This window comes from Hippichthys cyanospilos, chromosome 14 (genome assembly GCF_059441005.1).
Source record: "Hippichthys cyanospilos isolate Australia breed blue-spotted pipefish chromosome 14, RoL_Hcya_1.0, whole genome shotgun sequence".
NCBI lineage: Eukaryota > Metazoa > Chordata > Actinopteri > Syngnathiformes > Syngnathidae > Hippichthys > Hippichthys cyanospilos.
The window spans coordinates 12,936,706-12,950,310 of NC_142382.1; the positions used below are offsets into that span (position 1 = coordinate 12,936,706).

The 13,605-nt window shown below is 40.1% G+C and overlaps 1 protein-coding gene across 3 annotated transcripts in view; it reads right to left on the reverse strand.

Moving 5' to 3' along the window:
- dlgap2a (discs, large (Drosophila) homolog-associated protein 2a) overlaps positions 1–11,984 on the reverse strand; it is a 44,225-nt gene extending 32,241 nt beyond the window's left edge. For all 3 annotated transcript variants that reach the window (XM_088433764.1, XM_088433763.1, XM_088433762.1), the window contains exons 1-2: positions 10,917–11,984; positions 3,010–3,224 (exon numbers count right to left, since the gene is read on the reverse strand). In XM_088433764.1, the coding sequence (XP_088289890.1) occupies positions 3,010–3,224; positions 10,917–11,984 (1,283 nt within the window). The remainder of the gene's footprint in view (positions 1–3,009; positions 3,225–10,916) is intronic.
- Positions 11,985–13,605: the final 1,621 nt, after the last annotated feature.

Here is a 13,605-nt window from a genome sequence, read left to right on the forward strand (position 1 = left end):
GGCTCGCTTGCAGAACTAAGATTTTTTTTTCTTTTTACGAGTTACGAGGTACAACAGCTTGAAAAGCTCTGTCACCTTGGGTTTTATAGTGCTAGCAGGGATTTTTAGACATTTTTGTTTAGAATACCCAAAAGACTAGTGTGAGGCTGTGTGAAGGAGGAGAAGGTCAGCAATAAAGTGCTGTTCTTAACCAAACAAGACCCACATGGATTGTGCTATTATCTTGAAATGAATAGTTAATTTGCTGTAAAATAGTCAACTTTACAGTGACAGAAGGTTGCAAATACAATAGCCCTCCATGTCTGTGGATTCAACTGTTCTATTTCTTTTTCACTTCATAATAATATATCTGTATTGATTAACATATTTACATTTTTGTGAAAATTGTATATTGAATGTTTATTGGAAAATTTTGGCTTGATTGACCACCCCACGTGCTCAGTCTCATGTTTCCGTCCATCCATTCATCCATCCATACATTATCCATAGCCGCTTATCCTCACACGGGTCGCTGGTGCCTATCCCAGTTGTCTATGAGCAATAGGCAGGGGACATCCTGAACTGGTTGGCAGCCAGTTCAGGGCACACAGACAAACAACCATTCATGCACCAAATCACACCTAAAGGGCAATTTAGAGTATGCAATACAACTGCCATGCATGTTTTTGGAATGTGGGGCCGCTACCCCTACCCCAGCAAAAACTTAAGGAAACTAAGGAGAGCACAAAGTGGCATTACGCTATTGTCCGATAATAGCGATATAGTCAGAGCCAGCACAGGTCTGTGAGTACCTTGCTAGCAGGCTCAAAATAGATCTTCAAATAAGTCACTTAAGCTAACAATTGCCTTTAAAAGCAAAAGCTTATAGCAGGAAGATGTGAACACTAGCGTGAATCAACAACTGTGGGAAAAAACAATAGAGTTTGAAGGTTCCTTCGTCTCATTGGCGTCTCTCCTGCAAATGCTACGTGCATCCTGGAAGTCTCTCTCTCTGTAGCAATACCAGCGTAAAACCAACCCAAACACCTCAAGGACAAGTAGCCCGATGCTTAAAAAAATCTTTATTCAGCATACAGAAAACATAGCTGGATCAGAAACTACAAAATAATAAATACAACAATTTAACTATCGTTATAATTAACAAGGCCATTAATCTGATAATCTGGCAGCCCTAATTATGCATACCAATATTCTCATTTATGTAGGCACATATACTATGAGTAATGGTCTTTCATTTCTAAGGCACCGACATAGCCTAATTTGTGGACTGAGTAAGCATAAAAGTGGAATCTTCCCATAATGAAACTATCCACACAAAAGGCATTTAGCCAAAATAAATAATATCAGACCTCCTGCAAAACTTTAAGCCCCTTACAGGGACGACTTAAGGTTAATTGCCTATTCTCTCTGGAGCAACCTCCACTAGATTGTACAAACATGCCTCTTAGTAGTAAATCACTGGTGGCAGCAGAATTTTGTATGGTTACTGGCGAGTCTAGTAAACAACCTTTACTGGCTAAAACAACTCAAACTGAAATATGGCTTCACCAGTCAATTGTGGGGCCAATAGAGAGGCATTCACACTAAAGGGAAGTTTAGAGTCTTCAAATTGAAATGCCTCAAATGCTGTGGAAGACCCCAGAAATATTACGTAACTTGTTTTTCACACACATGCCAAAGATTTGTAACATACTGTAACATCCTGCACAGTGCAGGAAAGCTGCTAATTACACAATACTTTGCACTATCATCCTCATATCTATACAGTTGCTTCCACTCGATCTAGTTCGTAATATGCTTAGAATGCACAGTAAGTCTATTCACTTATTAATACTGCCCTTATTGCTCTATTACTGTTTTTTTTGTTTCTTTAATTGCCTACTTTATTGTTTGCTCAATTGTGGAATGTAGACTGCTCAGGGAAGTAAACAAAATAAGAATTTCATTAGGTAGTATTACTACGCATACGACAATAAAACTCTTGAATCTTGAATCCATCCATGCATGCATCCATCCATCCATCCATCCATCCATCCATCCATCTTGCCTGGGGCCTTCCTCGAGGCCTAGAAACACCTCTTTAAATACCTAACCCACCAATCATACACCATAATAACCACCATTAACTCATACAAGTTCAGAAGGACTTGCAAACAGCACATTTCCAGGATGTGGTTATTTGACGGTCACCGTTTTGAATTCTCACAGAATGTTCAGGCACTCTAATAAAACTCAAATAATTTTATTTGAATAAAGCCTCTACTTCATTAAAAATATATATTTTTTATTAATTTGTATGCTAGGCAGGGGCTTGTTTAGAAAGCCATTTAACAAAAATACAAAGGCTGTGATTCACAAACCCTTTACAAATTGTATTTATTCTCAGCAACAAAACAAAACTAAGTGACCTCATTGTCTGCTAAAGTGGAGACACCAGTCCAAAACCTTCCCTCCTGATTCACAGCTGCAGTGTCCTTGAGGATAACAAATACCCCCAACTGCTCCGTGTGTGCTTGTGTAGCCCCCTGTTCAAGTGTGTGACACTAACATTGTCTTTGCTGTGTTCACTTCTCTGATGGGTCAAATACCGAGGTCAAATTTTCCGTGGTTGTGTGTTGACATAATAAAGACGATTGAATTGAATTGAAATCTATTCTATTCTATTCCACAGTTCCATTGTTGTTAGCGTGAAGCAAATAGTAAAAAGTGCATTTCTGTATATGCACATTCATCCCGATCCTCACCAAATGTAATGTGTTATCTGTTATTTGTTATAAATTGTTTGTAGTACTGATAACTATGTCTCTCCTCTATGTCAAAAGGAGAGCTGAGAAAAGCTTCCATTTGAACACACTGGACATAATTGTCACATAGTGGCATGACAACAGCAACAGAAGCAAATGATGATGTCAAAATGAGCAGGCTAAATATGTAAAGCAAAATGGAGACATTAGTGTCATCATGAAAGCAGAGGTTGAGGTGAAGGCTACAGGAGTTGCATATGTTTACCTCTGAGAGTCCAACAGCTCCCTGGGTCTGATGATGGCCTTTACCAGGGCATCAGGCCGCACCAATTTTTGTGGTGATGTCTTGGGGCTGGAATCCGACTCGCCACTTTCTTCATCCCCCATGGCTTTGACGTAGCTGCTGCTCCGCATCCGACGACAAGGGATCTCGTCATCCTTCTCACCTCCGGGATATCCTCCCCACTCATCCTGCGGAACCTGGGAATGAGGAGAGATTGGTTTTTAGCATTTAATGATGGCCAACAGGCAGCGCGATGGAAGACTGATTAGCACATCTGCCTCATACTTCAGAGGCTCGGGTTCAATTCCAGCTCGCCCTAGCCTTCCTGTGTGAAGTTTGCATGTTTTCCTCGTGCTTGCGTGGGTCTTCTCTGGGCACTCCGGTCTACTCCCTCATTCCGAAAAACATGCATAGTAGATGTATTTGACACTCCAAATTGTCCAATGACGGCTGGGATAGACACCAGCAACCCTGTGAGGAAAAGTGGCTGGATGGATGATGGTCAACCATTAAGCAAAGAAATACAGTGGATATAAAACGTCTACACATGCGTTTTCAGGTGAAAATAATGTATCAAGCTAAGCCATTTATGTTTTCATCCTTAAATGTATGCAAAGCTCAATTGAAGTACTCATGCGATCCTTGGGGGTTACCTGGTGCTCGCGGGTACCACGTTGGTGACTTAGACAATATGGTTGCACAAGTTTGCAAGTTTACTTTCAAAACTATAGATGCTCACAATGGGCCTGCGTCACGACCCCCACCCCAACTGGCACCCTCCCCGAGGTGTATATATTTGTTTGCGATTTGTGGTATTTTCTTTTTTTGTTTGTGCAAGGATTTTTTTTTTTCCAGGCTTATGCTATGCCCTTATTGGGCAAAAGACTTTTTTCCCCTCTCCTCAGTTACCCTTGTGTGTTTCTTTTCTTTAATTTATTGAACTTCAAGAGCTACTCCTGTGGCATACCCCTACTGGCCTTGTTGTCCTTTATATCTCGGTAGTCTTGGAAAGCTCGAACCAGTTAGGTCAATATTGTTGCCCTGTACTTGTGCAGTGTAATGATGAAATGCATCTTGAATTTCAGGCATTGAATAAACCATTAAAATGGTTTCATACTAATGTTAAACCTATATCCTCGGCCCCTGCCCCTGTGCTATGAAAGCGTAAACATTTTTGATGAGCAAATACATGTAAAAGTATTTGTAAGTACGTTCAAATGTGTTTAAATATGGTTGAAGCTACAGTAGATACAAGTAGAATTGTACTGGCAAAGCTAAATTGTAGATTAAAGAACGCATTTCATAATATTTCTGAACTACAGGTGAGTAAGCGTCATAAAAATCCTGGAAAGACTATTCACTGCCAAACAGACAAAAAGTATGTTACTACATTTTATAAAATAATTTAAGGTATTATATTTTAGTTATGCAAGCATATAAACACATGGTAGCACATTTTGTGCTAAACGCCATTTGTTTCATTGCCCAGGACAGATATACACAAGCTATAAAAGCAAGTCAAAGGGTTAATTAAGTCTTGGAGGAGTTTGGTATTTTTAGACATCTAATTAATGAACAGTTTGCCAGAGGAAAGGCACAAGCTGTGGTGAAATTTGTTTAAGTTGAATTGGCTGATAAATTAAATAGATTCTCAGGTGTCTCCATGGTGAGGCAGTGAAGACCCTCACCCAAGAGTTCACAAGACAGTATGCAACTGTTAAGCACATGATGATGGTGTCAGCACGATGTGCAACTAGTCTAATTAGTAGAGACATTTCTGATGAGTTTGTTACAAAGTAAATAATCATTGGATGATTATGCCCATGTGGAAGCGCTCTGAAATATCAGAGCTCAGTTAAGAGGAGGACAGGAGGAGGTCGGACAGGTAAAATCGTACTACATATCTTGAAATCAGTTAGTGTCGATAATATGTAGATATTTTTGCAATGCGCGCCGGCCTGGTCCCAATTCCTCGCAAATAACGAGGCTCAACTGTAAATATATTGTTGACAAATACATTTAAAAAGAAAAAAAAAGAGAAACCATGAAATCATTTCCTTTTAGGTCCTCTATATCCCAATATCACATTTTTCCTTTAATTGTATGAAATGAATTATTTAATTTAATTTGTTCATAAAATACATATTTTTTTATAGAGCACATAGGAGGAAATATATAATTACAATGAAATGCAAATATCCCATGGAAGAAACGTGTTACAGTATTATGAACAGCAGACAAATGGGTTCATTTCGTTTCATTTTGGTAATGCTTCAGAAAATGACCTTATGTAATTAAACCTCCTCAAGGGCTGGCGTACGGCCCATGTTTGAAGATAATTAACAGAGTTTGTAGGAAAAAATAATTATTCATCAATATTTGGTGGTATTTTTGATTGAAAAACAAAAACAAAACACAGACCAAGTTTAAAATGTTATGAAGAAGCAAGTCAGCATAACTTTACGTTACAGTACACCATGTAAAACAAAAACATCACAACAACGTTTTGAGTCCATTGAAAAGCATCTTAAATTGTGAGAGGTGTTGTCCATGTCTGAATTTCTATAGCAAGGGTGTCAAACTTATTTTTCCCATTGGCCAAATTTTAGTTATAGTTGATGGAGGGCCATTATGACGGCAAAGTTCAATAAATTTGAAAAAATACATTTACACATTTTAAAATCAGTGGATGCTAAAAACAGTTCAAAAGGGACATTGATAACAAAAAACATGATAAAAGTTGAAGACATCTTGTGAATTGGGCCAGAAACTTGAAGTCATATATGATGTGTACTATAGACTCGCATAACTGCAGACATTCAGAGATTAGCAGAATTTGCCTTTACTCAAAGCTTTCTCATTGTTGCGTGGTTGTGTATGTACAGTGAAGCTTGTTAGGCTGACATCGGCAGTGCTTTCCATTGATTAACTCTACAGTTCTATACATATGCAGCACCTCGCTCACCAAGAAAAGAACAGGAAAAAAGTCACTACCGTCAGATTAAAAATAGTGGGACAGAGAAGGATGTAGAAATGGATGAGCACAGAGGCGAGAGATAAAGACAGAGAGGGGCCGTTCGAGTGCCCTAAAATTGACAATGGCAATCCCATCAATAGTCCTCTTTTACCTCCTGCAAAATTGCAAGGATAAATTGTGTGTGTTAAAGCAGGTGCTGTGTTACATTTCTACTTTCATTTCTTTCTTGGGACCTCAAAGGGAAGCAAGAATGACTAGATAACCAGTCGACATAACCCACCTGACAAATCTCCTGCTCCAAATAAATTACACTTGCATGCTCATATAACACCACATTCACATGAAATAATGTGGTATAAAACTGCAGAAGATTCACTCAAGATAGCAAATCTGCTTTTACAAAGATAATAATTTACAATCTGCTTAACTCTCCACTACGCCAACATGAACAGACATTAAGTCAAAAGCTTAAGAAAGAGCTGTCTTGAGCTTATCAAACGTAGAGTAACCGGAGAAAACACATACTGTACAGTTGTACTGTTGATGATGGACCTCATACTAATAGACAGGTATGCACATAATGTGTGGTACACAGGTACAATTGGTGCATTTGTGTAGCCTGCCTAATTTTCACCCAAAACAAAGACCGAGCCTGAATTGAACAATTTTTTTCCTGATACATGGCTCCAAGATGTGCCATGGCTTGAAGCACACTTAAATGTTAACAAACTAGCCGAGAAGCAATAGCTAATCACTCTCTTGCTAGGTGGTGAGACAAACTGCAGTAACAATGCAAGCTATAAGTAATAGTTTTCTCCTCGCCTTTCAAAAAGCTAAACACGCACGTCCCATGTCTTCCTATTCTGAGGAGATTTGTTTTTTTATTTAAGCGGTTTGGACTGACTGTCGCGGCTGCGTATCATCTCGTGAAGGTGTGACGGAGATCATTTACGTTGTCAATCTACAGTGACAGAGAATTTACCTCTTACTTCCTTAGACTAATGAAACTAGGTCCTAAGCGAACAGCGTGACCCATAACTCAAGGGTGTCAAACTGATTTTTATCGTGGGCCACATTGTACTTATAGTGTCTGTTAGAGAGCCGGAATAAATCTAAAAATAGTTTAAAATAAAGCTTCGATTTTAACGTACCCCTTTAATTTCTCTAAAATCCTGAAAATTTAGGACTTAAAAATAGAAAAACATGTGTCTAATAAACACCGTTTTTGCTGGTTTACATCTTTACCTAATTTTGAAAACAGAGGCCGATAAAAACTGTTCAAAAGATAGATTGAGAACAGAAAATGGTTGTTTTTGAAGACAATCTGCAAGTTTAGCTAGAAACTTGAAAATCAAATCGGCATTTGGCTGGCCACATATAATGATGTGGCGGGCCGGTTCTGGCCCCCGGGCCTTGAGTTTGACACCAGTGCCATAACTGATCGAGCGTTAAGCCTTAGAAAGGGGTTGCCCTTTTAAATGCCTCAAACATCTTTCTGGCATTTTTGGATTACAGTTTTGTCAGTTAAAAGAAGATAAAAAGTGACTTGCTTTTGCAGCCGACACAGATAGGCACAGATAGTCCACACCTTGATATCAAATGAACAATCATGTATACATGTAATATGTATGCTTTCAGATTAGAGAAGAGCCAAAGGGGCCATGATGATCTTGAAGCCTGAAATTATACCAGATGGGTCAACCGGCAGCAGCAGATTGATGTGTTTAGGCTACCAGGTGCTTTCATTAGGCACTTGTGAATAAATGCCGTGTGTGTGTGCGTGCGTATGTGTTTGTTGGTAAGGGTTAACTGAGGCTAACTTGGGAACAGACAAAGAGTGATAGCAAATGTCTGGCCTGATTTAGCTACATTTGTCATTTCAGAGAAAGATCAGCCGCTATGAATCTATCAATGTCCGACCCAATGACCATTTAATCGATCTATCATATAAATGTTCTTGCGCACAAAGCACATGCTTCATGTTCACACAAGTCATTTGTAGATTTCTGTCATCTCTAGAATACTTTTAGAACAGCTTCAAAGTTAATATTATTTGCTATGACATCAAGCAAGGACACAAACAAGGTGATTAGAACATCACCAAACCATCTGGCGTATGATGAATACGGCACCATGACACCCAAGCTCTCATTTTCACACAGACAGACAATATGGATGGACAGTCCTTGGACACATTTTTAGTTGTCCCTGTGCTGAAAGATGTGGCTGATTTCCATTCAGAGACAGCCATAAAAATAAAATCAATATGATCCAATGTTGCTACACAAACAGTTTCAATTCTTGAGTTTCAGAGTATCACCAAAATGAGGGAAATTCGATTGGTCAATGTTAAGTGTCTAGGGCATTTTAATGATTGATTAATCTGTTCATTATTCTGTTGAGATTTGTCATCCATCCATCCCTCCATGCCAGGCATGCAGGTGACAATCCCAGCCGTCTTTGGGCCGTGGGCGGGGGACATCCTGAACTGTTTGCCAGCCAATTGCAGTGCAACAAAAACAAACAAAACACTCACACTTAGGAAGAGGTAATTAAGAATGTCCAATACATTTTTGGGAGGAAACTCACACTTGCACTGGGAGAACACGCAAACTCCATACAGGAAGGCCGGAGCTGGAATCAAACCAGAAGTACCAACCAGTCTTCAGTTTATATTCACAAGAGTTACACAAAAGTGTAACACCAACATTTCAAATAGGAACAGTTTATTAAACCGTTCTTTTGCCAGGAATCTTTTTTGTGTTGCAAATCGTGAAATTTCTGGGTTGGTAGGGATCTGATTGTCTTTCTAGTTTGCAATTTTTAAAGATTGTCATTTTCAGAAATGCCACTAATTATCTCAAATGAGAAGGTTTTTAGATTCCAAGTTATAGCCAAACCCTTGCACTGGACAGGCTGCCAGTGGCTTTTTAAAGAGACTGGCGATGACTTTAGGTTAACAAAAACATGCTTTTAAAACACTATATTTTACTTGTGGGGGAAAGCGAGAGCATTTGTCTTCAAAGCACCTGTGAGGCACTTCATGTTTGCGGAAGTGTTGAGGACCCAAACTATTCCCTTCCTCCTTAACTCTCATATGGAGGCTCACATATTTAACTCGATTGCGTTCCGAACCAGCACTCCTTCTCTTTCATGCACTTCCATGCAGCTTCGGGAACACATTGATTCTCCTGCAAGGGGGAAGACGTGTCACCCGACAAGGAATGGATTGATAACGCTGGGCTAAATTTAGTCCTGCGGCAGGAAACAGGGAAAGAAGCTATTTTTAGAAATGTTTATGGTGCTGCTAGTCATACACTACCTTAAGTGAGTGGACAAATAGGGGGAAAGGGTAAGATTCACTGCAGACAAGTGCACTTGACTTGATGGAAAAACTGTCTACCTCCATCCAAAGTAGTTCTTAAAAGATTTTATGTTGATACAAGCTTAAAGTGAGTGTTGTTTTGGCTCTGCTGGCCAATTTAAGAGATGTATTGGCTTTCTATTTACAATGCACACTCCGTGTCTCTCCAAATATGCTGACATGCTTATTTTATTTGGGCTGCAGGGGGAACGTACAGTACATGAATCTGTCAGATGTCATATTGCTTTAAATCAAACACCATTAATCTGATATTGATTTTTATAACACAGTCATCCCATGGTTGCATGGCCAAAGATTATGGACAATAGAGAGAGAACACAATACAGGATACTCGTCTGTTGTGAATCAGACAAGAGGAAAAATTCAATAATAATAATGATACATTTGGGTTTGTGGAGACATGTTTGTGATTTAGGGCTATTAGAAAAAAAGTGATCACCGACAGAGATGGTTATTTATATTGCGAATTGCCTGTAAACGTGATTAAAAATAGAATAACGTCCTGATGCTTCTGTTGTAATCAATGGATGATGACCATTGGATCATTTACAGAATACTAACTATCTTTTTTTCTGTGAGATCGGCAAGCGGATGAACTTGTGTCAAACATGGATGTGCGATGGATAAGACTGACCCTCTGAATCCAAGCCAAGCAACATTTGTAGGGAAACGGATGAGATTAAGTAAATTCCTGTAAGAAAACTACTTCTAAGTCAGAGACAACGTCCTATGGAAAAAAATGAAGCAAGCGTCCAAGTCAAATCGAGCCTAGGAATCAGACTCATCACTCAACCAGCAAATGAGTCTGTGCACAGTCGGCACTTCTGAGGCAAACCAGACCAAAACAGACAGTTGAAAGAACCAATCAGCAAAGAGTGGATGTGATGTCAGAAAAGCTACAAAGGCAGAGACATTCATCATGACTAGTTGAAGAGAAACATTAGTGAATGTCTTAAGTCGTTGCTGCGTCAAAATGCGAGGATTCGTGATGTCATAAATGCCACCATGTTTGGTCATGTAACACAGTTTAACGCTGAATGAAACAAAATATCGTCCCTCCCGCATGCCTCTTTGAATGTTGTGAGAAGGATGGACTTTGTTGCCTACGAAGAATATGTTACGACAAATGAATGAATTCGATTTGATGAATGATTTTGCACTGGGTGGAACAGAGGTCAGTGGTCGACTTTCATTTGTAAATTATCTTCGGTGCAGTTCCTATTGCTATTGGTAGCCGCTCACATTAACAAGTGACAATGACTAGGTTGCCATACACTTGAGTATATGACTTGTCAGGTCAAATAGTTCAAATCATAGTCGAGTCAGTTGGATACTGAGTGAAAGTAAAGTCTTTCCCAAGTATTTGGCAAGCATGTCCAAGGTGATAAAAGTAGCAAGCGGAGTCTAACGTGAGTCAATTTATATGGCATGAGTCACCACATCGTTTGTACATGAATGAATAATCTTATCCGAAATGCCTTGCCGCTCAAACAGTTGATCGTGGCTATTCAGACCATTGAAACTCACCTGAAGATAATGACACGACCTGAGGTTGGGCTTGAGGTCTGTTGGCGTCATGGGTTTCTCCAGATTAAGCGAAGACTTCCTGTAGGCCTCCTTGGCCTGGCTGACTGTTAACGTGGACCAGGAGCTCCTCTTCATGAACTTGCCTTCCGGTGCCACGCCTATGCTCTCGCACGCTGAGCACTTGACGTCATTGTTACTTTTGGAAGTTTTTAGCGATAGGTCTCCTGTTAAGTGGCTGTGCACTGAATCGGGGTAGCAGTGACTGATTTGGTCCACGGGGTGTCGTGACATGACACTCGGCGGTCGGTATGTGCTGTCACTGTCCAAGTTGTCGTCCGAACTCCACCAACCTCCCGAACGCTGCCTCCCGCTCCCGTCACCTTTGCGGTCTTTGCTCTTGCTGCGCTTGTTGTGTTTGTGGTGGCCTTGGTGGTGGTGGTGATGGTGCGAGCCATCCCGATGCGAATCGCTTTTAGTGCCGTTCATCTTTGAGGAACCTTCCAGTGAGTGCGACTTTGTGAATAGCTTCTGCACCGAGTGAACTAAATGACGGATCCTCCCGGGGCTTTCGTTACGTTGCTCGGTAGATGTTGTCGTTGTGGATGTGCGTTGGTACTGCAATGTGTGGAAGCCATCCCGGTGAAGTGGCATATGCTTCTCAAATTGGTCGAGCAAATTTGCTGGGATTCGGTTCATTTTGCCGCTGCCGCCATGCGAGGAAGAGCAACCGTCATCCCTGCCGCTTGAGGTGTTGCCTCCGCTTTCCCGTGAAGCGCTTCCGTAATGCATGCGTGGGAAAGTGCTACATGCGACAGAGTGGTCCGTAGGCGCCATGGAGACTGGCATTATCATGCACTCCGAGTGGATGGAACTCCTCGGGGAGAAGCGATGTCGACCTTCAAGGGGACAGCTCTCTGTGGGGCTGAGGAGGTAGGACGGGGGCCGTGAATCCCCGTGGTGGAGATGATGCTCCAGGGAATGGTCAACATCTACAAAGCCACACGTGTGGGGCGAGGTGGGTGAGGTGAGCTGGAGGTGGGTGGGACGGCCACCAGATAGACCCTTCATGTTTTTGCGTGGAGGGGAGTAGCTTTCCTCATTGAAGTATGCCGAGGTTGACCATGAATACCGATGGCCTGGAAATGAGTACGAGAGAAAGAATATTAGATCTTAGATCTAAAACTGCGCATTAAAGTGTTCAAAAAATGAAATAGGTGGTTGTATGAAAGAATATGGATCAGATTTCAAGACTTTTTGATTAGTTTATATTTTTTTGCAATTGTTTCCTTAATATTGATTCATCCGTGCATTCTCGATTCATTCATGCAGTGCTATCGATTCACTGTTGATTTCGAACGACATTCTCTGGATCAGAGGTTCTCGTTGGCCAGAGAATTGTGTCGCTAAAGACAATGTGTAAAACTTAACAGAATAAAAAAAAAATACAAAACTAGGTATACATGCATTTGTTGTACATACAGTATATTTAATAAGATAGGTAATTAAGCTTTATATGGTCTCACTGTCATAACAGCTCTTTGAGGGAAACGTACCGATAACTACAATGGTGACAAAAATTATTTTTACCCCACTGCTTGAAGATGCCTTGACAGATTCCTTTAGAACTGTGCAAAAAAAAAAAAAAAAATCTAAAAGTATCTTGTCTCATTTCCATCAATAAATACAAATACACTTTCAACTCCAAATTGTGTCCTGGTATGAATAATCATATCCTTACTGTAGTTCTGTTACAGTATGTACTGTATGTTTTTTTTCAACATGACAACCAAAAACCAATAACAAGGTCTGACTGAATTATACTTTCATGAGACTTTCAATAAACATTGAATGGATGAGGGTAAAATGACCATAACATCATTTAAAAAGGCAATCAAAACACAACTTTTCAAATGACATGACACACAATTTAGACCTCACCGACCATCCTGCATTCATTCTCACTGATGTTCCATCAAAACTATTTTCCCCAACAGTTGGAGGTTACCCCTTCCTCAAATGTGTACAAGCATACTGATAAAAACACCAAGGGTGAAAAAGACAAAGAATAAAAAGGAGAACAACATGCAACAGGTTAGATGGAGCCTGCATTGTCATTTGTCCAATTCAAAGTGAAATAATAGCCTATCAGTCTGCCGTTCTACTGTGATCCATCAAAGCCCGAAGGAAGATGCTGAGACACCTTTGTGTCCGTTGGCTATGTAGGCAAAAGGGGACATACTGTACCGTATGATGGAAAATTGACTTTTTAATTGCTTGTATACAAATAGTTGAGACTCTAGAGGACTGCCCAGCCATGAAGTGTGAAATTAAACAAGTAATTGTTTTATTAGCTGTTTAGCTCAACAAATATACGTAAGCGATCTGCTGTCAATTTTGCTGGATAGAACCTTTAGTTCAGTGTACTTGAATTTTGATCTCACACTTGTCTGGAATCTGATGGTGAAAATGGACACTTCCTGATTTTAAGAGTATTACTATACAATATTTTTTGATGTGCGTGCCTTGAATATACAACTTTCCTTGACTGTCAGGATTTTTTTTCCATTTCTGAATAATGGATGTTTTTACATTCAGGGTTGGGTCTAGAAACTCCCTGTGTAGTAGACAATCTGGAACTAAAAGCTTAAATATCTGAATCTGAGTTCTTTATTAAACATTGTGCCCTATG